Source organism: Melospiza georgiana, chromosome 1 (genome assembly GCF_028018845.1).
Source record: "Melospiza georgiana isolate bMelGeo1 chromosome 1, bMelGeo1.pri, whole genome shotgun sequence".
NCBI classification, from domain to species: Eukaryota; Metazoa; Chordata; class Aves; order Passeriformes; family Passerellidae; genus Melospiza; species Melospiza georgiana.
Genome location: NC_080430.1, coordinates 123,145,032 through 123,171,930, shown reverse-complemented (window position 1 = coordinate 123,171,930; position 26,899 = coordinate 123,145,032). Strand labels below are relative to the sequence as shown.

The 26,899-nt window shown below is 40.1% G+C and overlaps 2 protein-coding genes across 3 annotated transcripts; one reads left to right on the top strand and one right to left on the bottom strand.

Moving 5' to 3' along the window:
- Positions 1–948: 948 nt before the first annotated feature.
- TMEM70 (transmembrane protein 70) lies at positions 949–7,307 on the bottom strand. The gene is given in 3 exon segments (XM_058024631.1): positions 949–4,701; positions 5,817–5,928; positions 6,978–7,307. Coding segments are annotated over 3 exon segments (900 nt in total). The 3' UTR covers positions 949–4,243.
- Positions 7,308–8,004: 697 nt separating this feature from the next.
- ELOC (elongin C) lies at positions 8,005–20,056 on the top strand. 2 transcript variants are annotated; one of them, XM_058026752.1, is made up of 4 exons: positions 8,005–8,096; positions 15,405–15,463; positions 16,914–17,057; positions 19,621–20,056. In XM_058026752.1, exons 2-4 carry the CDS (start codon positions 15,460–15,462, stop codon positions 19,809–19,811), a joined length of 339 nt encoding a protein of 112 aa, XP_057882735.1. In that variant the 5' UTR covers positions 8,005–8,096; positions 15,405–15,459; the 3' UTR covers positions 19,812–20,056. The 2 variants fall into 2 exon arrangements, with proteins under 2 accessions (XP_057882735.1, XP_057882745.1); XM_058026762.1 differs by lacking the exon at positions 8,005–8,096 and adding an exon at positions 8,444–8,546.
- Positions 20,057–26,899: the final 6,843 nt, after the last annotated feature.

The window sequence follows — 26,899 nt, the reverse complement described above, 5'->3', positions numbered from 1 at the left end:
TTTACTTAGATTGCATTTCATTTGATCCTATCTCCTTTCCAGAGTAAGTCCTTTTCTGTTTCTCAAGATTTTGTTTCCCTTCCCAAAAAGCAATGGAATTTCGGGAAGGGAAATGAAATTTTGCTAAACACAAAAGACTTACAAACACTTTGGAAAGGAGATAGGATCAAATGAAATGCAATTGAAGAAAAAAAAAAAAAGAAAATGGGGAGATTTAGTGACTACAAGAAAATTGTCTGGGATGAAGTGAGGTGCAGTGGAAAGGACCAAAACATGCCAAAACTAACGTCACAGATGGAGGTGTTCAAGGCAAGACTGGATGTGGCACTCAGTGCCCTGGTGTAGCTGGCACAGTGGTGTTCAGTCATAGGTTTGACCTATGAGCTTGGCAGCCTTTTACAAAGTCTAATCACCTTTTCTATGAAGAAATTTCACCCAATGTCCAGCCTGAACCTCCCCTGGCACAGCTTGAGGACGTTTCCTCTCATCCTGTTGCTGGTTGCCTAGGAGATCAGTGGCCTCAGTGGCTACAACCTCCTCTAAGAAAAGTTCCCCCCAAGCCTCCTTTTCTCCAGGCTAAACAATCACAGCTCTTTCAGCTGCTCCTCTCAGGACTTACCCTCTAGACCCTTCACCATCTTCATTGCTCTTCTCTGGACACACTCCAGCACCTTCATGTCCTCCCTGAATTGAGGGCCCCAAAACTGGACACAGTACATTAGGTGAGGCCTCACCAGTGCTGAGTAAAGGAAGGCAATCACTGTCCTGGTCCTGCTGGCCACACTATTGCTGATACACATTGATACATTCCTGCTCTTCATACCAGATTGAGTGAAACTGGGACCAGGGTAAGACATGTCCAGCTGCTATGTACAACTGATTGGTTGGTCCTGAAAAGGCTGCTGGAGCTGTCAGCCTTCACAGTGGGCATTTCCTTGCAAATAAAGAGTTTGTAAATCATTTATTTCAGAAAACTGGGCTCCTACATCAGTATTTCCTTCAGAACCTCCACACGTACAAGCATATTCTTTAGATCTCATAAATAGTTTCTTCCATATCATGTACAAGTTACCTATACCCAAAGAAATATCAACAACTTCCAGGGATGAAAATGCTAGCAGGCAGTAATAGTTCTGCACTTAGTACTGGTTTTCACCAAGTGTGTGAAACTCAAGAAAAATACACTAGAAAAAATAGTCATTCACATAATTAATAGGGTTGTTAAACAGACATGGAGCTAACAGACTTTGGGAATTACCTGGTAGTAATTTGTTTATGGAAACACTCACACCACAGTTGATTCCCTTGCATGATTTGTGAGTAACAAAAGGGCCTGTTCTGATTTATGCACATTTTCTACTGTAGAAAGACAGAAAGCATTTCAGAGCTTCCCACCTGGAAATGCAGACAATGCACTAAAAAATACCTTAAGACAGACTGCTCAGAACCCAGAGCAGAGAAGAAACACATCTTGGAAGTCTTTTTGGATTACAATTCCCTTCCTTTATTTTGATTCTAATGTGAATAACTGCTCTCAACAATATAAACCAGTCAAATATGTGCAAGTATACTCAAGTTCTGTGTTCATTTTTGGGCCCTTCACAACACAAAGGACATTGAGGTGTTGAGTGTGTCTAGAGAAGGGCAGTGAAGCTGGTGAAGGGTCTGGAGCACAAGTCTTATGAGGAACAAACAGCTGGGGGAACTGGGGTTGTTCAGTCTGGAGAGAAGGAGGCTCAGGAGTGATCTTATCAGTCTCTACAACCTGAAAGCAGGTTCTACCAAGGTGGGGATCTGTCTCTTCTCCCAAGAAACAAGCAATATAGGACAAGAGGAAACAGTCTCAAGTTGCACCAGGGGATGTTTAGCCAGGATATTAGGAAAGATTTTTTCACTGAAAGGGCTGTCAAGCACTGGCATGGCTCCCTGGGGAAGTGGTTGAGTCACTATGCCAGAAGGTATCCAAAAGATACATAAATGTGGTACTTAAGGACATGGTTTAGTGGTGGAACTGGCAGTGCTGGCTTAATGGTTGGAGTTAATGATCTTAGAGGTCCTTTCCAACCTAAATGGTCCTACAATTCCAATCTAAGTGTAGCAGCAAACAAAGCAAAAGCAAGTAGAATATTGAGTATCTTCAGTAAGTCTGGTCTTCTTTTTCCTAATATTAAAGTATTATCCTATTATTTTCAAGTTGCACATTGGAAGTATTAAGCATTTTTTCTGAGACTACATCCCAGCCAGAATGATCACCTATCTTCTGGTAGAATTCTGCATTCTTTAATATTATCTTTAATCATCTGTGTGTCAGAAAGCCACCTGCTAGCTTCACTAGCTTTTCACTACCAGAACATGAGCAGAATAATATTTAACTTCCATAGACAGAAATTTAGCCACTGGCATGGAGATATCTTACTCTTGCTGCTTAATTCTGAATTGGCCAAATCTCAAATTTAGAAATGAAAACTTTTTGCAGTTAGAAGGAAAAGATGAGGATTTTGATATTGCTTATGGAGTACATATATATAAATTTTGGGGCCTTTCCTTTACCTTCTCCAGCAAACTCTATTTCCTGTTCTCCCCATATTTGTCATTGGAAGATCAAGCCAACCTCATCTTTCAATGCAACAAGCACCAAAAGAAGTGAGCGAATGCATCAGACAAAGATTACTTTTAAATAAGTGTAAAACATCATTTCAATGAGGACAAGTAGTACAACCAGGTGATCAGAATTGTTTGTTCAAAATAACTTGAACCTCACATGTTCCATATAATTTTATGATAATTTTATTTATATATTATTGCTAGCCATGGAATGATACTGGCTTAACAAGACATTATCGCCCTTTTAAAATTACAGTTGTGCCAACCCGAAAAAACTGCCTCAAAAATATTGGGATGGGATAATTTGCTTTTTAATTACTAAGCAAGTACACCGATGGCAGTCAGAAAAGCAACATTCAAAACCCTTGTTAATTATCATGTGTGGTGTCATCCTACAAAAGGAATTTGAAATAATAGCATTGGAAGACATTTAGACTTTTAAATACAGTTTTTCAGCTACAACTTAGGAAACAGCTTGAAAGTTAGCTATCATTTTTTTATTTGCAGGATCAGGATGACTAGTAGCAAGTATCAGATTTTCTTATTACAAAGGGCACTGTTAATACAAAAGGATTAATTCTAATTTTGGGTTTTTTTCAATTCAGTAATTTTTATGTCTCAAAATATTAAGGCCCTTCGTTCTTTGAAAACAAGTATCTGTCAGTTTATGTGCCTTCAGCTAAAAAATTTAAATCCAACTTCTACACACTCAAGGGAGAAGAACCAGTCTAAGACCAGATTCCCCATTTCAAGTTGAGTAAAAGGTGGCTTTCGTCATCTGAAAATCAAGATGTGTGTTCTTCAAAGGCACGATTGCTTCCCCACCTTACATAAATGCTGACAGAATGCATTTTAACCACTAGCTGCTACAATTTTCTTTGTTGATTCAAATACAGTACCTCTTGTCAGTGGGATGCTCACAGAGCCAATCTTATGTCACAGTGCTTTCCCATGCCCAAGAGAAGCTTCTTGCCCTCCACCTTTGGGGACAGGGTTGCTTGGAGTGGGACTTTAGTTTACCAGAGTACCTTTGAGTAGCTAGAACTTACTGCTCTATATATACACAGCCATTCTCCCCATGTTCTTCTCTCCTCTGGCAGGGAGTTGTAGCAGCAATTCACAAGAATACCTGTTTGCTTTCCAGAGACTCCTCCTGGCTACCGATGGTCTCACAAAGGGAAAGCAAAGCCACGATCACTCCCTTTATCCCATCACCAGCAGCAACAAAAAGCCTGGTATTTTCAGATTAAGTACAATTAATATTTAAAGCTTAACATCTTAACTACATACTTGATAGGAAATTAGTGTCTTCTGACACAGAGGTGGTGGGACTGCCACACAGCTCAGGCATTTTACAGTTCTCTGGAGAGCTAAAACCAACAATCAAACCAAGAATAAACAAGCAAACGACAGGGCTAAGCATCTCCTTTTTTTACTGTATTTTATGTGTCATTAAAGAAATCCTCACATTGTTTGCAATATTTTTTAAAAAGTGTCTCTCTTTATACATTCCAAAATGCATACAGAAAACTCCAGCTACTCGATACTTAAGTAAGTGTAATAAAGTGTAATAGATTTTTACATTCTTTCATATATATAGTACTGCATTATGGACAACAACACTGACATTATCTTCAAATTATTTCCTTTCATCAGCTTCCTTTACTGCCTCTAAATCCTCAAATTTAAAAACTGAGGATTTGTCATAGCCCATGAGATGGTTATAATCCTGAGGATTTGGGAAAAGTGTAGGATTAACAAGCATTGACTTCGTTTTAGCATAAAATGTTGTAAACATCTTGGAGATGTCTGGAATCTTTACATCCTTCTGATGGAAAACAGTTGCTTTTTCTGCCAAGATGGCATTGTAGGTAATGGCTGTATAGGTGTCCACTTCATCTTTATAATAGAGCCGGATCACGTAACCTTTTGTGAGGAGATGCAAAGTAACCGGAGTTACAAATGTAAAAATCCCAATCAACCCATAAAAGGCACCTTGGACAAGCAAACTTTCCACTCCAATACCACTTTTGAGCATGATGTAGGGCATCATGAACAGGTTGAATATGCTGGTGGAATAAGAGAAAAACTTCACACCTATAGAAAAGAAATCAAAGAAAATAAAGCTTAACACTTATGAGCAAAATTTTCCCTACAATTACCTGTATTTTCCTACCACATAACAATGCCATTACTTGAACCAATGAAGTTACTGAAAACCCCTTTCCCTATTTTTTTAAGCTTATGGAGAAATCATTGAAAGCCCAATCTGCCTCGTTGCCACTGTTCTGATTTGTTTGCACCTTCATGCTGGGTTTATCAAAGCTGGCTCTATTTCTGTGATGCAGTCAGCTCTTAGCTGTTATGCACATATATGAAATTCTTTTCTGCCTTCACAGGCAGAAGAACTGATTTCTAATAAGACTTGACTCCAGAAGAACTGATTTCTCATGATACTTGACTTCTTTCATGGACACATCTAATGGTGCTCATTGAAGAGATGGCAGACAGGAAATTTCTCCCCTCATCAACAACTAATCTTGACATTCAGCGTATTACAAAGAAGCCAGCTTGGCTTATACTGCCATGCATAAACCCTGGGTTACTAAATATTAGCAAGTACTTCCCACCCATTTTCCATGTGGCTTGAAAGACAGTAGCCAGTGCTGTGGACTACCCACAGTCCTTAAATCACCCTGAAAACCAGGAGCCCAAGATGCTGTGACAAATAAGTATGTCAGGACACATTTCAAAGATGTGTATCAGAAAACATACAATGGCTTTCCCTTTCACTAGGTCTTTGCAACATTCACTGGCCAAAGAAAGATTTGCAAAGTCTCACTAGAGATGGAGCTCTTCATCATAATACCTGCCTGCCTGGGAAAGTGTTTCAGGAACACTTCCAAGCACACAGAATGTAAGCAACAGTTATAACTCATCTTTGTTGCTTACTGGGCTGGATAAGCCACCCCAAGGGCCTCAAGAGAAGCCAAAGAAGGCTAAGGGGTTACAGAGACAACCAGAGCTCCCTGCACACCCAAGCAGAGAAGCAGAAACCAAGCACCACCACCACCCTGTTTTGTACATATGATCCAGATTCTGGCAAACTTGGAAAGGAGAACGCTCACTTATAATGTTTCATTTTTAAGTTACTAAATACTGTTAAAACTACAAAACGAAAAAGGCAATATAAACCACTTTGAGTCACATACCCAACACTGTCTTTGCCAAATTTCCTTTATAAACTAATCTTCCATGTTCTGGGTGATCATGAGGGGAGGATGTGCTGAGGCTGCGAACAGCCACTCCTTGAAAAGATGCAACCTGAAAGATGAAACCAGTACAAGGCTAAGAACATCAGTATTACACCTTACATGTACTTATCCATGCATATACACACATACATGTACATGTATGCACTCAGACAAAGTTTCTCCTTGCCCTGAACCTACCCCCAGCATTTCAAACCAAGGATTAAAGTTAGGTTACACTCCAAAGCATGCCAGAAACTCCAACTAATATGCTGCCTGCCTGACTGCTTTAATAACTTACCATGTAAACATCCCAAATTAGCATGAAATATTTGCAACTCCATTACTAATAATTGAGCCAGCAATTGATTTACACACAGCTTTGCAGAGAGACATTCATGGCATCTGCACTCATGACATCTCTGTCTGATCATAAAATAATAGAATGGCCTGGGTTGAACTGGGCCTTAAAGACCATCCAGGTCCAACAGCCCTGTTGTGGGTAGGGACACCTTCCACGACACCAGTTTGCTCCAAGCTCCATCCAGGCTGGCCTTAAGCACCTTGAGAGTTGGGGCATCCACAGCTTCTCTAGGCAACCTACTCCAGTGCCTCACCACCCTCACAGAAAAGGATTTTTTTTTTAAATATCTTAGATTAGCTAAATAGCTTCCTTTAAATTAGCTAAACTTACTCTCAGTTTTAATCCATTCCCCATTGTCCTGGCACTTCATGCCCTTGTAAAAAGACCCTTTTCCCTACAGGACTTTCCTGTAGGCTGCCTTCAGGTACTGGAAGGCCACAATTAGGTTATCCCGAAGCCGTCTCTTCCCCAGGCTGAACAAGCTCAATTACCCCAATCATTCACCGTAGGAGAGGTGCTACCTGCCCCTGTCATTTTGGTGTCCTCCTCTGGACTCGACCCCGCAGGTCGATGGGGGCCCCAGAGCTGGAAAAAGCACTGTGGGGCGGTTTCACCTGAGCGTACGCCCCGAGGAGCGCCTCGCTTTCCTCCTCAACATCCCCTAAGGGCAAAACCGCCAAGACCAGGGCCGCCGCCCCTTCCCCGGGGGCGGGAACGCTCCCCCCGCTCCCACACCCCCCACAGCCCCCACACAGAACCTGTTGGGGCCTCGCAGCGGCAGCGGCCCGGTGGCGGCAGGCGGGGTGCGCGGCGCCCCGCAGCCATGCGGAGGCGATGGGGCGGCAGGCGGCGGCGGCGGGGGCAGCCCGGAGCAGCAGCAGCGGGAGCATGGCGGGGCCGCAGCCGCACCGGGGACACGGCGGGCGGTGCCACACCGACAGCCCCCGGTGCGCCGCCGCCGCGCCGCGCTTTGGTTCCGGCAGGAGGAGGCTCCGGCCGGCTCCGGCTCCGCGGCGCCCCCGTCAGCATCTCCCGCCCAGCCGCGCAATGCCAGAATCGGCTGGGTCGGAAAACACCTCTGAGGACATCGAGTCCAACCATGTCAATTAGACCATGGCATTAACTGCCACATCAAATCATCCCTTAAACACCCCCGAGATGGTGACTCCACCACCTCTCTGGGCAGTCCATTCCAAGTCTAACATTCTTTCTGTGAAGAAATTCCTCCTGATACCCAACCTGAACCTCCCCTGACACAGCCTGAGGCCATTGCTTTGTGTCCCCTCGCCAGCTGCCCGGGCTGACCCCACCTAAGAATCTCCTTTCAGAGAGTTGTAGAGAGCCATAGGGTTTTCACTGAGCCTTCTCTTCTCCAGGCTAAATTACCCCAGCTCCCTCAGGTGCTCCTCACAAGGCTCATGCGCCAGAGCCTTTACCCAGCTTCGTTACCCTCCTCTGGACAGCGTCCAGTACCTCGATGGTGTGCATTAATTGAGAGGCCCAGAACTGAACACAGGACTCGAGGTGCGGCCTCATCAGCGCTGAGCACATCACTGCCCTGTTCCTGCTGGCCACACCATTCTGCACACAAGCCAAGACGCCACTGGCCTTCCTGGCCAGCCGGGCACGCGTTCGCTCGTGTTCGGCTGCTGTCGGCCGACACCCCCAAACCCTGACATGGCGGGCCGGCAGATGCCCCCGGGAACTACGCGCCCCAGCATGCACCGCTCGGCGCGCACAGCATGCCGGGAGCACGGGCGCCGCACGGGCTGGGCGCGGGGGAGCGGAAGCGGCCCGTGACCCGGGCGGAAGCGCTCGGAGGCAGCTGGGCCGACACCGCGGCCCTGCGAGCGGGGCGGAGGGAGCGGCGCCCACGGGTGAGGGGCGGCCGCGGGAGCGAGACCCCGCCGGGGCCGCCGGGGACACCGCGGGGGCGGGGCGCCCCGTCGGGCGGGGAGCGGGCGGCCCCGGCAGCGGCCCCGCGGCGGGCAGCGGGCCTCGCCCCGCGCCCGGCGGGGGGGGCAGAACGGGGCCCGGGCGGAGGGGCCGGAGCGGCGCCGGGGCCGCCGGGGAGCGCGGGGCGCGGTGCCAGGTCGGGGTTCTCCCACCGAGGCGGTGGCGAAAGGCGCGTTCCTCCCCCAGAACGCTCTCTTTGGAACCCTGGCGCCGCCGGAAAAGGGGCTCTGGGGCAGGGCTGGGGTTGAGCGTCGCTCCCGAACTCCTGCCGTAAGTGACGGTCGCCCCTTCCCTACGCCAGGCCGTAGGGAGGGGGGAAAAGTTCAGGCCGAAAGAATTTCGGGTGCGCCCCCAGGGGTTGTTTTGCCAAGGTGAGACGCGCTGGTTAAAGTGATTCGGCTGTCTGGTCGGCGAATGTAAGCAAAGAAAAGGGTGATACCCCTACTTGTATAGACAGAAACGAGCTTTTGAGTGCCCTGTGTTCCTCAGAGGGAGGTGCTGCTTTAGTACAAGGTAACCTGAGCATTGGTAAGTTATTGAGGGCTTCACATTTGTGTGTGAAAAGGTGCTGGTGCTGCTGGCAGTTCGCTTTGACAGTCAATTTGGTCTTTCACCACTTAACTTTTATTAAATATTTCTAAATGCGTTTGGTAAGTTAAGCTTTGCGTTCTGAGCAGACCTAGAGAGTCACAGGCCGTTTGTTTACTTGGCTTCGATGGTTTTTGGAAGCAAACCAGAAAAACATAGATAAACAGGCACGTCAGAGGTCTTTAGGGTAAGAACCACTTGGTGCACTACTTTCTGAGTAATCCCCTACGTGCTCCCAATTTTCTCCTTTTGCTCTAATAAGGGCCAAAATAATTGTTGGGGACGGGATCATGTTCAGTTAACTGAAGAGTTACTTTGAAGGGCAGTAAGTGTTTATTAGTTTTCCTGTAGTACCTTGGCCACATCTTTGCGCAGGTGGCACGCACCTTATGCCTTGAGATCAGCCTTTTAATGAGCTTAAGTTATATCAGTAAAATGTTTACATCAGGAAAGGTTTTGCTAACGTTTTCACTTGGAACGTTGGGATATTTTTTAGACACTTCTAGCACTACAGCATTTATTTTTTCCGTGTTGTGTCAGAGGAAAGCCATTTGAGATCTTTTTTTCTTCCCTATGCCAGAGTGGGTAATGAACAGATTTAGATAGTTTCACATAGTCTTAATGTGAAGAATTTTAATGTTGTTAATTGTTCTAATATTGTTATTGAGAGACAAATGAGTATCACACTCAAGGATCCTCAGCCTCCGGTGTTGTACTGTGTTTTTACAATTCTCATGTATGTTACAAAAAATCCTCAAGTTATGCCATGAAAGAGTGGGATTTGTCAGATTATTTTAAGGAACTTCAATGTATTTTGACAAGTCTCTCAGCACCTAGAAAGGCTCAGGATTTAGTTGGCTTTGTTGTGGGGTAGTTTGCATAACAGCAGTTTTTGGTGAATGCCTATAACAAAAGGGCAGAAATCCATGCCCTGTAGAATTTTTCCTCTTTTGCCCCAATGGCAAGAGCTGTACAGTACAGCTTGGAAGTTTCTTTGGAAGAAAATAGTGACACTCCCCTGCCCATGTTTTTGAGGGTTTTTTTGCTTGAAGCTTTCTGGGGAATTACTGAAAAGGAAAGTTTCTTTAAACAGGAAAATAAATCTTAAGATCTTTTGTTGTCTGTACATGCAATCCCTACCCCATCTCCTGTTTATCTCAGCTAGCATTCAGGTGCAGTATGCCTTCCTCTCACATTCCTGTGTGCCCCAGGAAATTTGAATTTTAGAGCCTGAGAGTATTGGAGTAGTGAATCAGCTGATTTGGAAATCCTGCTCTCCCAGTTTCTCCTGATGTTTTTTCTAAATATGCTTCAATCCCTTAATTATTATTACCTGAATTATTTTTTCATGTGTGCTGAGCAGTGAATGCTAAACTGAAGAGCAGTGTTTTTAAACAAGTTATTATACAGGATAGAGTAGAATTTAAGATTGAACAGTAGGAGGCTGCAGTTGTAACATGCAGCAGCTTTTGGTAATTGATAAACTCTTACTGATATATAAATGACACAAAAAATTGTCACATTTGGCTTTTAAACAAACATAGGGGTTGGTGAAGGCCAATTTGCCATGTTTTCCAGAAATGGACAGTGTAGGATACAAGTGTCAGCAGCTGAAGTGTACAGAAGTCGTGTGTCTGTCGTGCAGCTAATGAGTTGGAAGCTATTTGAATTTCCTTAAACCAGAAGCTGAGTTTTTAAAGGATTTTCCTGTGGGATCAAAGAATCTGAATGCTTGAAATGTTTGCATAGATTCAATGTTCTTGTGCAAATGAGAACAGAGCAGTGAAGGTTGGAAGTTGTGCAGTGTTCCAGTGTGTTCAGCCTATGTCCTTCAGGTCTGTCCCACTCAATGGCATACAAGGCATACAAAGAAATGATATTCTGGAAATTCTGGCAAGCTTGGGAGACCAGCATGCAGCTTTGGGAGTGAGCTGGGATGGTTGTGAACATCCCACTTTCAGTTTTGTTCTTGCATTTGGTGGTCAAGAGAAGCAGGAAGAAGATTAGACTAAACAGACTAAAGTTCCCATTTCTTCTTAGAGGTGTAAGAAGATGTTGAGGTAGGGAAACAAGAACACTTGCCTTGTGTGGATTAATTGCTGTGGTTTAGAGGTTTGTGATATTTCACACTATTTTACCTTGTAGGTGTAAATATTCTGGCAGCTTGTGGCAATTTTCAGTTCTCTAATATCCAGACAATTCTATGTTTTCTGTAATTTTTAGACTGGAATTTTTACAGGAAGTAATTTTTAGACTGGTTGGAAAATTTCTGTGCCAAATACACTGGGTTTAGTTGTATTGTATGCTCCTTCTGATTAAAAAGTGGCATATCCCTTTTATGTAAACTTTCTCTTAATAAATGCAGGTTTTTGCCTTTTTTTTTTTTTAAGGAGGCAAAGCAGGAGAACAGTAATATCTAATATATGTGTTTTTTTGACATTTAAGTCAGGGAGCTGAACTACATTGTGGTAATGCCACATAAGCTTCTTGAAGGGCAAATGGAATTGCGAACATACTTCAACATAAATTAGTGGTTCTGTGCAGGAGTCTGAAATAGACAAGTCAATATATGTAAAAAGTGCACATTAACAAAACTTGTGTTGTTCTTCTCCTGACTGCTGCATTGGTGTAGCCTTGTTGAAGTCAAACAGGGCAACTATTAAATGTGGAAAATTAATGAAAATGTAGGTAGTTACTAAGCATGTTCAGAAATCTGTCTCTTTATTCCCATTGTCTTGTCATTTATGCTGCTTTCATTATACAGAAGGAAAATATAGTGATATGTTTTGTAATAAACAGTACACTGGAAATACACTGAGAGAAAATAATTTCTTTGAAGACAACATACAAGGTTGCTTGACTTTCCTTGACCTATTATTTAAAACTTAAGGCCATGCCATTGTCAATTTTAAAAAAGGTACAGAAAATTTCCTTCCACGTTCTTTTTGTATTCCCTGTATGCAGAAGTGAGAATTTGTGGGAGGTATTTCTATATTCTTTTGGTTTATTTTATGTGTGTACTTTTTTCTGCCTCTGAAAGTGTTCTGGTCCTCATACAATATCGTGACAGACTGAGCACTTCTTGATCCAGAAGAGGAAACATGACTGGGTTTTTTAGATTTTTCAGAGTTCCTGAGTTTCTTGTTTGTATTTTCTCCTCATTTGTTGAATTGGCTCTCTGATTTTTCTGGGCTCTCTGCTGTTGGCTATTTTATCAGGAATAAATCTATACTGCTAATGGTGTTTATGATTTCTTTTTTAATGACAGACATATCATTGCATCAGAATGGAAATTGAGTGAAACTCAGTGTGTCCCTTGCTAACATATCAGATGCTTCATATATTGGAAATATTATGTCTTTTTCTTGAAAGCAGGTTGGCTTTTCTTCATCTTTTACTTTTGGCAGTCGAATGTTTGGAGTTTTCCGTATCCAGAACCAAACTTGGATTCTGGAATAGCGCTGTAAATTGTACTCTTATTTTTGCTTATTTTCATTAGTTGAACTTAAACTGAGATATTATGTTGGCATCATTTTTCTGCCGATGTTTATCCTTTTAATCAATTTTTATATTTATCTTCCTCCCAGTTTTGCTAAGCTGAATAAGGAGGATTAATTTTTCTTTTATAAACAGGCTTTTTAGTCATATCAGTAGGTTCCCTCTGTAATTCTTCTAATTCAAGCTTCTTTTTCTTGAAAAAAGGAATTCAGAATTACGTGTGGTATTCCAGACAAGCTGTTGCTCATCTGCAACATTGCTCATATTCCCTATCTTTATTGAAAAGGAATCCTCAATGTGCATTTGCCTCTTTGTGCCTCACCCTTTTATTTTTCTTTTGCTCCCACAGACCTCCATCAGTTTATAGTTTACCGCAGAAAGACTATAGTCCCAAATAACATGCCCTGACTACATGAAAGAAGACTGTATTGGTCCCTTCATGCAGGAATCTTGATTTCATATGACTGAATATCATGTGGCTTCTTCAGGACTGGTCACTTGTCTGTGTTACATTTTGTCCCACTTTTGTGGCAATGCTTTCCACTTCTGTCTCATCCAAATCTGCCTATTCTTTTCTGGCAGCATTGTTTTTAAAAAAAAAAAACCAACATATTTCTTTGGAGGAACTAGTAGTTCTTTCCTATGTTTGCAACACCATAGTGTACTCTTGTAGTCTTGTAGAAAGATTATTTCTCATTTTAAAATTACCTCTCATCACATTTAACCCCAGATGATATATGAAGCCCAGATTGCATCTTCAGTTTCCTTTTTCCCAAAGAAAATGACTGATTAATTTTTTAGAAACTAGATTAGTTCAGCATGCCCTAAAACTATGAAGGCTTACTGCATTTTTATCCTGCTTTACTGTTTAGCACCATAGAACTCAGACCACTGAGCCTGATGATTTTTTTCTTCTTTGTTAATTACTGTGGTTTTTCCTCTCTAATCATATGATAGCACACTTGATTTATTAAAATGCTCTTTGTGTATTTTTGCAACATCTGCTTTTTTTGTGTATACTTTTTCAGTTCTCCGTTTTCAATCTTTCAATGTATTAGTTTCCTCAACTTAGGCTTTTGCCTTGCAAGGTGCTAATATGTCTGCATTCCCATTAACTAGCCTTTACTCCTGTGTTTAGTGGCATTGTTTGTATTGTAAACCAAGGCATATTTTATCAGCACCAACACTTCCAAAGAGTGGTTTCACTTCCCTGTTATTTTTCTTTTTTTTTTCCAAGTATTGTTATTTATAAATCATGGATGGTTTCACTACTCTTTTGTAATGTAGGAAATTGTTTTGTGGCTAGAAAAAGAGGTAGTACAAGTGATCATCTTTCGCAAAGTAGAATGTGAGGTATTTCTTCAGTTCCTGAGCAACAGATACTCTCCAATAAGATGACTGATTTCCATTTGCAAAAAACTGTTGAAATAGGGTGCAAGATCCCATCAGTTTTGGGCCCTAACTGTCCCAGCACCCAAATATAAGTTCCTTAGATGAGTTCCTAGAATTAGGGAAAGTGATGAAGGCATTTAACACACCATGTTAGGGAATTTCTATTATAGCATACCCAAATTAACTCTCAAAGAACATTCTTAAGTGTGCCTTATATTCAGGAACTTTTCCCCTGCCAAGAGTACAGGTTAAAATGTTGCTTATATCAGTGGTAAAGAAAATATTTTTTAGAGATAGTTCTGTAAAGTCAGGATAACTTTCAAAGAAAGCAGCAGTGTAAGTGGAGGATTATTTTTGCTCATTTCTCTTCAGACAACTAAAAACTATTGTTTAGGTGTGTGTAGTTTCATTAGGTGAGCATATCAAAGTGCCTTCTTATGAAAGCCTGAGGAGACATTTGCACTACTTCATATTTGTAAAAAGACAGATAGAATAAACCAGCATCAAAGTGACATTTTGAAAAAAGACAGATGGAATAAACCAGCATCAAAGTGCTGGGCAGAAGTGAAGTGTTCAACAATAGCAAAGAGGTGTCTGTAGTACTTCTTCCAAATTGTGCAGCTTCCTCAGCTTGCTTACATTTTTTTAATAAATGTTTACCAGAAACATAGGAAGGAGCAAATGTGGGATGTGGTCTCTGTTCTGATCTCTTTACTGCCCTCGACCCTGCATATCAGCTGGGAGACCATCTGGAATCACTTGTGCTATTTTCCTAGATGTGTGGACACACAGCAGTGTCATTGATTTGTACTGGGCTAATGTTTGCAGAGTGGCTGTTGTTATGAAAGGAATTTTAGGACAGCAGGTGGGTGGGTAGAATTTCTCTTCCCAAGTTTTCTTTTAGACAGAAGAGATGCAGCTTGGGGTAAAGAAATAGAAGTTGTATGTGAACATACCAGATTTGTTTTGCAAATAAGTACTTCCATTTCTCTAACTCTTTAATTTCCTTTCCGTAGAGAAAAACACATGCAGCAAGCTGGATATCAGTATACCAGCTATGGGAGCTCCTGGTTAACTGTACCCACAATATATGTCTGAAGTAGATTATCTAGGTGATATTGGTGGTGATATTGGGAACTGTCAATCTTCTGTGAAGGACAGGTTGAAGGCCAGGTATTTAGTGCATACTGATTAGACTGATCCCTGAGCCTTCTCTCCTCTGGCCTAAGCAACCCCAGTTCTCTGAGCCTGTCCTTGTATAACAAGTGCTTCATTCCCTCAGTCATCTTTGTGACCCTTTGCAGGACTCACTTCAGTCTGTCATACTGACCCCAGCACTCCAGATGTGTCCCAGCAGTGCCAAGTGGAGGGGCAGGATCACCTGCCTCAGCCTGCTGGGAATGCTCTTAAATAAAGTCCAGGATGTTGTGGGCCATCTTTGCTGCAAGGGCACGCTGCTGGCTCATGTCCAGCTTGTCCACCAGCACCCTCAGGGCCATTTGTGCAAAGCTGCTTTCCAGCAGGTTGGCCTCCACACAGTACTGGAGGTGCTAAGGTGCAGGGTTTGCATTTCCCATGGGTGAACTTCTTAGGTTTCCTGTTGTCAAAACATACTGCTCATCAACACTGCGTGTTGTCTGTCATCATGTTCTCTTTGGAAGAGTGTTTATGGTAACATAAAGACTAGTAAGTAAAGGGGAATTTAAAAATTGTGCTGCTGACTCAAAATATTGCCACTTGTGTTTTTTCAGACGCTCCTATTGCAAAATCTGCAGTTGAAAAGAAACATTTTTTTATAAGAAGAGAATGGGTAAGTTCACAACTTCAGGAGTGTTTCTTGGTTTTGTATTATTTGAAGCATTTTCTCACGTCAGTAGAGGAGGTGGATTCTAAGGCTTTAAATGTTGATCTTGTCACTTCTTGTAGCCTCAAACTTCCTATAGATGCTTTAAACAACTTCCCATTGATATTTTGTAGGAGAATTTCCTCAAATGACTGTTTACTGGAAGATTTGTTCAGAGTGCATCTGTTCTAACAAAAAATTTCACTTGCCTAACATGCATAGTCCTGAAAATGTACATCCTAAAATAGGAAAGCCTCTAGGCTTTTATAGCACTAAATGTTTATATAGTGGCCAAGAAAATTTCACTGTGTACTTATTTTAAAATAATTCTTTGTTTGTTTGTTAACTAAAGTCAGCCTGTTGAATTCTGGCTCAGAGATCATAATACAGACTGATTTCTGATAAATTACATTATGTGTGACATGACTACATTTCTGAAACTGTTGTTTCTGCCTCAACAAATGACTGGTTAATGAAACAGGATTGGATGGATTCTGGTTTTGTCTCTGACTGTATTATAGCATGTTTGGCGCTGGTAGAACTTTATTAAAATTGGTAATAGCTACATAATAGAATTTTAACTTGAAGTTCACAAAGCAACTTGACTGGGGGAATGTTTTGTTTGCTACACAGGCAACAGTAATTCAGCTTTTAAAAGTAGCACTGTCAGGATACAATAAAAGAAGGCCCAAAATGGGAAGGGGGATAAAGGCTTCGGAAGAAACAAAGTAGAGAGCAGATATTCAGCAAAACAGAAGGGAGAAGGGAAACAGGAAGCGCAGTCCAACTGCTGTGAGGAGAATTTTTCAAATCTCCCTAGGTTTAGTGCTTTGACACTTTCCATGCTTTCTGCCAAAGGCCAGAGCACAGGTATGCACTGATGCTGTATGGTTCTGGGTCTGGTTGGGCAGTCAGGGAGAATGAGTCTTACTTCATGTCATTTCTTCAGTGCAGGAATATTGACTGCTTTTGTTCTTATCAGTGCTTCAGAAGGCATTTTTTCCTTGCTGTCTGTATTTTTCAGTATCAGATACATGTTTGGTTAATTTTTAGCAAGTATTAGTATGATAAACATGACTGTAGATTTAATGGAAGGAAGCAGTAGCACATTCAATTGACTTGAGAATGTCTAAAGGAAAATTTCATTCCTGTGTAGATTTTAAAAATCATGTCAGAATTTGATGATGGAAGGATGTTAATAAAAAAAAATTCAGGTTTTGCAAAATTACTTTAAAACAGATTCCTGGTTACTTCAGAAAAATAATCTTCAAACATGTAAAGTGCTTCTTTCTCATTTCTGGTTGTATTGTGTTCTTCAGTCTGCAAACATAGTCATAGAAAAAACTGCAACTTGCATTTTTAGTAATGTGAATCAGTATATTGTGTTCTGAAACCATTGTCTTTTTTTCCATTACAGATGGAGAAGAGAAGACGTATGGTGGGTGTGAGGGCCCAGATGCGATGTATGTGAAGTTAATATCCTCTGATGGCCATGAGTTCATTGTAAAAAGAGAGCATGCATTAACATCAGGAACAATAAAAGCTATGTTGAGTGGACCAGGTAGGTACAGAAGACTTAGTACCTTTACCTTCTTTGTTTTCACTTTTGGACAGTTTGAATTTTTATCATGCTGTAAGTGAAAGTTAGAAAAAATGCTAACTTTTCCACATCCTGTCTAGTTTCCAGCAGAACAGTCCATTTCTGTTGGAGTATTGTGGTACCAGACTTAAAATTGACTCTGCTATTTGGACAGTTAGGGGTCTTACTCTGTCCTGCATTGCTACTAGTTTCCCATGATATGACAACTTGAGAGTATTATATGAAACATGGAGCTGCCAAGTTCAGAATGAATGAAAGCTGGTAGTTCTTTATTTCCACATCCTTGGCAGAACTTCTGATATTCCATATGGGGTTAATTTTCTTCATAGCAGGTCACATGGTTCTGTGCTTTATATTTGTGACTAAAACAGAGCCAACAACACACCTGCTTCAGCTGTTACTGAAAGATACACACTGTTCAAGCCTTCTCTGTTTCTCACTCTTTCCCCACTCAATAACCAGACAGGAGGGTGTGCAAGAGGCTGGGAGGGAACACAACCAACATGACCTGAGCAAACTACTGAAGGAGATACTATTCCATATGTCCTGCTCCAAAGTACAAAAGGGAGAGGTGTAAAAAAGGGAAGTTCTCAAGCCATCTTTTGCTTGAGAGCTGTCTGGTCCATCAGTCTGCCCATGGGAGGTGGTGATAACCATTGCATCACTTGTTTCCTTACCCTACTCTCAGCCTACAAGTTTTTTTGCTTTTACTGTTCCTTTCCTCTTCCCTTGTCCACCCACAGCAGGGGTAAATGAGCAAGAGGCTGTGTGGTGCTTTGCTGCCTACTGGGGTTAAGGCCACATGTTAACAGCATCCTATGACAAGGAGTTCCTGAGCTTAATGATGAAAGTTAGCTTGAGGTGAGGGGAGATAAACTTACAGGAGGGAAGGATGTCATATGGTGCTGAATATATGAGACTATATCTGGTTTAAGAAGTGTCTGAACTAATTTTTGAAGACTAATAGGTTGGAGGAGAGAACAGGGAGAAATTAACACAAGTGCTTTCTCTCTTCTATACTTTCATCCTGTGTGTTTTCCTTTGGCCACTTTGGTGGTGGGGCAGTAGGCTTCATGGAGCTTGGAGCTGAATATGGTCTTTCTTATGTTCTCATTTAGATTCTGGTGAGACTGGAGAGATCTATTGGTTTAATATATTTTTTAATTACTTAGTAATACTTGGGCAAACTGAGCAATTAAAATTCTCAGTGTCATTTTAATAGTTGCATTTGAAAATATGTAATAAGTGTTTTGTGTCCATGTCAGCCTCCCAGACATCTAAAAGGAAGAATAGTTAGAAGACTTGCTCTGAATTCATTCAGTGTGGAGGAATAAAAGACAAAGTCGCTGCTTAGAGGGCTAGAAACTGATTCTATAGGTCTCAGCAGTCCAGAATATTTTATATAAGTACTAACAAGACAAATGGGTCACAAGGAAAAGTACAGTTGCTGTCTAGTTCAGTAGGTTATAGTTTCACTGATGTGTAAGTCTTTTGTTTCAGTGCTGTAGCTTGGCCAGTATGCTAACATTTCTTCTTTTGCTTCCAATTGTTCCTGTACTAAAATTCAAACCATATTGGCTTCAGTGCATGCAGATATTTCTACACAAATCTGTGTAGACATTAGTAAATAGCTCTGCTTTGTAGCTAGAAGGAGATGCCCACAGAAATAGTGGGAACTAAACATTGCTAGTCTCCCATAAACATGGAGTTAATGTTAGTATTTTTTCATTGCCTTTCAGTTTAATGAGTTGAAAGTCCAAGGATGTGAGAGGAAGAGAGACAAAAATAATAGAAATCCTGTGGGATTTCTATTATAGGATCCTAACTTTTGTATCATCCAGGTTTCATGGTTATAGGCACTATAGAAATCAAATTTCAAATGTACTTGTGTTTTGAGATTTGAATTCTGAATAAATTCTTTTGTATCTAATAGGGATAAACTTGCACTGCATGTAAACTTCCCTCCAGTGCAACTAGAATTTCCCTGTCCCTGCTGTTCTATCTGTTTTCACTGTTTATCAAGGTAGTAATGCGTCTTTGAGGTCTCAACTCTCTTGTCAAATCTACCTGAAACTGAGGAATTCAAAGCTACTGGCTCATAGAAGGGACTGCTGATACACACATATGTGTGTGCAGATATGAAACATCTAGAAACCTTTTTTTTTTTTCCTTTGATAAGACAGCCAGAAATTGGGATTGATGCCTCTTAGAGCTTAGCACACAGCTAAGTGCCTATCAGCTGTATTGGAGTAAATCTAAATTTCTGGTGTAGTTGTTCAGAATAATGTTGATAGGCTGCAGCCTAAATAAACATTTCATAATGCTGGGTGTCTTAATATTCCAGAGGGCTCTGAATGTGGCACATCCTGCTTTACAATGGAGAATCTAATACCTGGGAAGATGAGACTTAGGCAGGTCTATTTAGAATGCATTGTATTAATATGGTAAGTTGTTTCATTTTGCAGTGAATTGAGATTTTGACTTCTGGTTTGGTGTTCTTGTGTGTTGTTTTTTCTTTCTACAGGTCAGTTTGCAGAAAATGAAACAAATGAGGTGAATTTTAGAGAGATCCCATCCCATGTCCTATCCAAAGTATGCATGTATTTCACCTACAAGGTCCGCTATACTAACAGCTCTACGGAGATTCCTGAATTCCCAATTGCACCTGAAATTGCACTGGAACTTCTGATGGCTGCAAACTTCTTAGATTGTTAAATAAAATAAATTATAATAAAAAATGTAAAACTTTTTTCAGTATTTAATACATGTAGTTCAGTTAGTAACTTTTTTCAGATAGCATGTTGCGTGTGTGCTGTTGAGAACTGTAAAGTTCACTGCAGAGGCAATTGCCTTCAGTTCTTTTGCATATAGCAATCATTCAGTTGGAGTTTGTTTTGCTGCTTACACAAATAAGGACCTTTTCACAAACTGAGACAAATAAACAAATATGCCAATTAGTAGATGGCTATGCCTTATCCTTTAGGTGTGGTAGAACTTTCTTTTAATACAATGGCTGTAGCAAATACTGGAGTTTAGTCTAATACTCTCTAAAAGATAATTATAGTTACATTTGAGTAGCTGTTAAAGGTTTCTAGCTTTCTCTTATTTTTAAAGTTTCTAAACATCTGAACTTAATCTCCTTTGTAAGATAGCTGTCCTGTAGCATAGTTACACTAACTAGATTAGAAGTGCCCTCTTTATATACTATCAGTGATATTCCATTTAGGTTTAAAGTGGAGTATGTAGGAGAATGCTTAAAGCTTTTAATTTAAGTCATAGTTTAGACATGTGCAAAGGTGTACTTGATAACATTTTGCTTCTATAACCTCAATTTACCCCATTAGTAATTTCAAATATTCCAGTTACTTGTCTGTACAGTAAGACTGTGATCCTACTGACAGTGACTTTTAAGGGGCAAAATAACTCTTAAAATCTGTGTATATTATCTTCTATATAACATATGTGCTTTTTCTTAATATACTGTCACTTGACCTGATAAGAATTTTATATGGCTTCAGTTATGGTTTATTTCCATTGTTCTGATTGTTTATGTAAAGTCTGTATTTAATCCCTAGAGTAGTAGAGTCATTTAGTAGTCATTTAAATTTTGTGACATAACAACTGAAAAAATAGAAGTTGTCCTACCTTTTACCTCTTCCTCAGCCTCGCCCTTGTAACCCATAGCAAAAGACCCTGAAATGTGGAGGTCTTTTATATTTGAAGGAAAGGACATTAAGCAGATGTTTTAGGAGCTGTTTTATAAATTTCATAGGTATTTCCAGTGTTTTTAAAAATGTTTTAGGAGAAAAAGATTGGCAAGCCACTGACACAATACTAGAGTGGAATATGTTATCTCTTGGTAGATCCTGCTGACAGTGGCCTGTAGTATCAGTTCTTTGTTCAAAACAAGTTTCCATAAAGAAAACAAACAACTTAAGACAAAAACTTGCTTTTTGTTCAGCTGCAGCCTGAAGAACCCTTCTGCTAAAATCATCTGTAAATGAAAATACAACTAATGCATCATGAGAAATGATGCAAGAACAATGTAATTAGCATTTCCATCAGCTGCCACTGCTTCAGCTTTGTTTTGATCAAGAAGTGATGGTGGTCTATCATGGAAAAATCCCATCAACTGATGGTGGAACCTCTTTCTAGTTGTTTTAACTCACAGTTAATTTAGAGGGCTGAAACTCTCCTCTAAACCTGTTCGTCAACATAAATGCAACTTGGAAGAGATTTTCCTGGGTGAAAACTAGTAGCTTAGATAGACTATGCAGTCTGCCCATGGAGGAAGTCAGTTCTGACGAGTGAAATTTTATTCTGGGCTTAAACAATGCTGACGTTTGTCAGTGTGTTGGTAGATTAGCTGACATTTATTCACGTCACATACTTTGGCACAATTTAATGTGTTTAATGTGGGGATGTTTGTGACTAGATTGGCTTTGCACGATAAAGCTGAAGTGCATTGTAGGGTGATTGTCTGAAATTCCATGTGTAAGCACTCTGGTCAGTGCTGTTAGTAACTCATTTTCAAGAGCACTAGAATGATAAACCAGAGATACCCTGTTATGCTGCTTTTGTTAGAGCCGCTAGGAATACCCTAAAAGGTCAAGGAATACCAACATGGATATTTTAGTGACAACTACATATCAGTCTGAGTGAGTCTTAAGTTCACTAGCCATTTTTAACAGTCTTGAGGCTAATGACTTGAGGCTAAAAATTATTTAGTTTTAAACTAAGGCAAAAAGGATGCCATTTTTTAAAACAGTGGGCTTTTTCTTTTTTTTTTTTTTTCTCTTCCCCTTTTTAAGCATTCTAGAACAATTTCCTTGATTTTGTTAAAATACATTTGCATTTGAAGATTCTGTACTTTAGCAGTAAGGTAAAAAAGCTGGTTTAGCTCTGAATAATAATTTTGTTGGTTTTCTTTAAGCTTAATGTATTATACAGTAGCTTTGAACACTCAGGAATTGCAGTAGTGTCCTAGAGTGCACTATTTGCAAAACCACCGGCTGTTAAAATGAACCAGATTTCTAAGGGGGAGGGGGGCAGGGAGAATTAGTGCAATTTCCATGGTAGTTAAATGGGTATGCTATTATCAGACAATTGGAAACTTACCACGCTTAACCCCTGAGTTCTAAATAAATTTCAAAGTTGAAAATTTTTAAACCTGTGTTTCTGTTGATTTATGACATCTTAGAGGAAGTGTTCATATGCAGAATCATCATTTTCCTGGCTCTACTGTATGGTGAGCAAAATGCTAATGTAATTAGTATTTGGATAATCGGTTGTGAAGCTCTATGTAAAAAATAAAAGGTGATGAGTTTTTTCATAGTTCTGAAGAGTTTCACAGAGTTGAAGTGTTAAGGTATCTTTGTGCTGCTCTGAATTACAAGCATCCAGAACTCTCAGCACCAAGTACTAAAAAGGCATGGTATTCCTGAACAGGCTTGAAGAGGATACTTTCAAGGATACTTCAAGGATATCCTGCTGGGGATATTTTGAAATCTTCAACTGTCCTGGGTTTCCACATTGTGGTACTTCTTTTGCTTTGAAAGATAGCCCTGTATTTGAGGTTCAGATTTTAAGCTGAGCTGCTGATTTAGTCAGAAAAACTCCCAGATTCTTTGTAAACAATGAGAAGAGTCATGCTGGGTTTGTCATCATTTGAGTGTGTATAAGCTGCTGAAGAAGTCTCTGATGGTCTCCAACATGAAATAGTCTGTGCATCTAGAATGATCAGAACTCCCTCCCACAAGGTATGAAATTCCTTTTTGGTTTTGAACTCAAAGCAAGGAGGCTTCACATCAGGTTTCTCTGTGCCATTATATTCAACAGATGTTGAACGGTATCCAAAAGGCATTTCTCAATTAATGGTAGGAAGTTTGGAAAATTAGTTGCTTCTGTCTGTGTTTTATTACTGTCTATTTTATTTCACAGGCCTAAATTGCAGTAGTGACTGGTTTTTTATCCCTTTCTTCTTTTTACTTTGCCCATTGAAAGGGTGCTCCTGAAACTTCCCTAAATCTGTTGGTTTGTGTGATGAAGTGGACAAGGAATGTCGTGGGGCAGGAAAGTTAACTTCTCAGTCCATGTTTTGTATTCCTAGTTTATTTTTCCAGGTCTCAAATATTGCAATGTAATTTAAGGGAGTAGTAGTTACTGCAGAGTAAACAAAAGCACAAGGAGAAGTAGCACTGTTCCTACCTAAAAACTAAGGGTGGAAGCTGTGGTATAAACTTAATTTCAACACCTGAGTAAGACAAGAAGAGCAGGAGTAAGAGAAAAATAACAAGAACTTATTAAAGACTGAGTGGATTTGGAAAATAAACTATGATGCTTGTTTTTAAAGACATACTAAAGCTTTAGGAAAAAAAGAGGCTTTAGGGATTTTTTTCCCATAGAAACAAGTTCAACTTTTGAAGGCTTTTGACAAATAATGGACTGCATTGGAGTTGAATTTCTTTTTAACTGTAGCTTATTAGATGGCAATTTTATGGGAAGATAACCAATGCTGTGAACTGCAGGTGCGGCTCAGTGTTTGGATGAGCTAGGAAAGAGGACAAAGTAGATTCTGTGATTATTATTAGTCACCTGTGAAGCTTGAGTGTCATCACTAAGGCAGCACAGAGAAAAGAGGGAGTTTTTATCGAGTTTTAACAAGTGTTATGTGTCATGAAATAAAGCTTTGCATATGCTGCATCTGGAATGTAGGTTGTGCAATTTCTCCTCTATGGGAGAAAGGTCACTGAGATTTAAAAAAAAACCCTACAAAACAACAACCAAAAAATCTGTCTCTCTGTCATTACCATGTTACTGTTTTATGTTTACAGAATACAGAATTTTCTTCTCACGCTAAATGGGAGGAGATCAGAGTTGCGAGATCATGATTGTTCTTTGACAAATGGAGTACTTCAACATTTTATCCTTTTGAACTTTCGTCATCAGTTTTCAAGATGTGAGTCATGTAATGTTTTGTTGTCTCACATATTGAGGGTAGAATTGGAAAATTAAATTAGAATTGCCCCTTAAATATGTACTGCCTTTTAGATCAGAGAAAGTAGCCACATGAGAGCTTCTAAATAAATTAAAATTTACAGTTTAGTGATAAAGTTGCTAGTTTTCAGGATAGTTTTGTGGGATTAGTTTGTGAATACATGAATGGATTAATGCAATTCTGTATTTATTTGTAGTTAATTTCTTCAGCCAGAAGTTACTTTGAAGTTAAAAAAACAAATAATTTTAATTCCATTGAGTCATGTTGAAAACTGCCTTTTCAGGTGAGAATTCATAGCTAAGGCTTTTCTTCCCATGGAAAAAAATACTACTGTTATCCTATTTACACTAATAAAAATGTATCTACCAAATCACCACTACACAAAACTATAAATAATACATAATCTGTATCTTACGTTACTTTGAATTCTTATTACTCTGTCTAGCAAAACAATGGGATGCCTGTTATGCAGATTAAAAAGTTGTCAATTTTAGCTGGTATCACCAAGCTTAAAAAATATCTAGAATTTGAATGCATTTGGCACAAAGGATTTATTTTCTCTTTCTATACAGGGAAAAGCTTCCCACATTACCATACTAAGCTGACATATAATTTTTTCAGAAGTGACACTCCATTTGAGTCAGAATTATTTGTAGTTTGCTACAAATGAAACATGAAAATGATATATCAATATTTAACATTTAAGCTGCTTTCACAGTTGTCATAGATATTTGACTTGTAATAAACAACTGTGACTTAAGGAGAGAATATCTGAAAATACTCAGCTGAAATAGTCAACTGCTCACCCATTCTGTTTTTATATCATGGCTCTGGTTCATGGTAATTGTATCCCATATGAAGTCTTGTCTTTCCCGAGGGACATTAAATAAACTGACAGGCTGGACCAGTGTCACCTTGGTGTACAGGCCTGAGAAATTAAATTCTTCAAGCTCTGTAAGTAGTGTGCAGGGTCCAGTAAGGACAGTATGCAGTCTGATGTACACAGTTTCTTCTCAGCCCTTGGGAGCTGTGGTGGTTTATCACACATCTGTATCTGTAGAGGTTGCCCAAGATGCCTCTTCAGTAGTTTTATCTTGCTTCTAGGCTGGCAAAACCAAACAGCTCCTTCATTTTGAAAATTCTTTATCTTCTTTGTTGGTTATGAAGTCAGAGTCACTTCTGTGCATTCCTAATAATAACACCGTGAACGAGGTATTCATGTAACTCTTGGAGTCACCTGAGAAGCCTCCAGATCACAGGTTTTGGAGAAAAAATAAAATTACTAAATTATAATTAGGTTCAAATCTTGGGGGTATTATCAATGAGCAGCTCCCGAACACTTGGATTTGACAGACACAGTAATCAACCTGCTCACATGGGCTATGGATGCTTTTGATGTGGAAGAACTTTTAATAATTACACAACATTACACTTTTAAATGCATTCATCTACTTAATAGAGTATATGTCCTACTCAGTCCTTATTAAATTTTTACAGCTTTGTGTCTTTATAAGTTTTTATCTTTACATTTAAAGATAAAAAGAGCATTTAAAAGAGTTAGAAGACTCCTGCTGCCTAAAAACATGGCTTGACAATTACTACAAGTTGGTAATTACAGCACATGGTGCTAAACAATAGGGCAAGAGGCAATGGGCAGAAACTGATGCACAGAAAGTTCCACCTGAATATGAGGAAGAACTTCTTTACTGTGCAGGTGACTGAGCACTGGAACAGGCTGCCTGGAGAGGTTGTGGAGCCTCCCTCACTGGGGAGGATATTCAAGAACCTCCTGGATGTAACCCTGAGCATTGTGCTCTGGGATGCCCCTGCTTCAGCAGGGAGGTTGGACCAGGTGACCCACTGTGGTCCCTTCCAACCTGACTCATTCTGTGATTCTGCATATTACTAAAGCAGACAATTCCACCCCTTTCCCTAGCCCCATGTCCTCCTTCTTGCACTGCAGTAATTACAACTGTAATTATAACTGTATCTCCACATAATATGAAATATTAGAAATATAAGAAAATTATTTTCTGATCTGATGGAAATTACATTTGGAGTTTAGTCTTCCTGTGGATAAGATGAAAGCCCCAGATCACCCACTGGCTTCAAAATGGTCAAATCCTAAACAAGAGAAGAAATGGAGGCATATATCATCTTAGAATAACATTACCCTCTCCTTGTAGCAGATTAGGAATAAGGTGAGACTTTTCTTTTCTTCAGCATCTTTTCATCCCTTTGAAAGCCCTGGGATGGAAATTACATTTTGCCTGTTACTATTAAGAACTAAGATGAAAATTAAATACACTGTTGATGAAAAACCTACATAATCCCTAAGGAATAAATCAACAATAAAATCTCAACAACTCAAAGTTATCTTGTAATTTTAACTTAGTTTTAATAGGCTATTTTCATTTTTAGCTATGTGTGCAATTTATTACTTTTATATTCTCGATATAATACTGCATTTCTTTGATTCTGCATCTTTAGTTGATGGTTTCTGCAGATGCACCAAGCTTGTTTATAAGATGATCTTCATTCCACAGAGCTTTTAAACTCAGTGTCCTCCCTAAATTGGCAGGTAGGAGCGGAAGAAGCAGTTGGCACAATTCCTCTGAGGGGCAGGGAGTCCTCCATGCTGAGGAGATGCAGTCTCCTGACACTGCAGAATTACAGGTGTGATGCCACTCCAGTAATGAGGGGAGTTACATGAACGTACAATTGACTTCTGTGCAAGGAGACAAGATGAACAGCTAAAAAGTACAGTGGACACAGGCAAAAGAAATTGAGCTCTCGTGTCATTTTA

Excerpts from the sequence above, each read along its gene's own strand:
- ELOC (XM_058026752.1), top strand. Across the intron at positions 17,058-19,620 it reads AGCTATGTTGAGTGGACCAG|GTCAGTTTGCAGAAAATGAA; the intron begins GTAGGTACAGAA and ends TTCTTTCTACAG.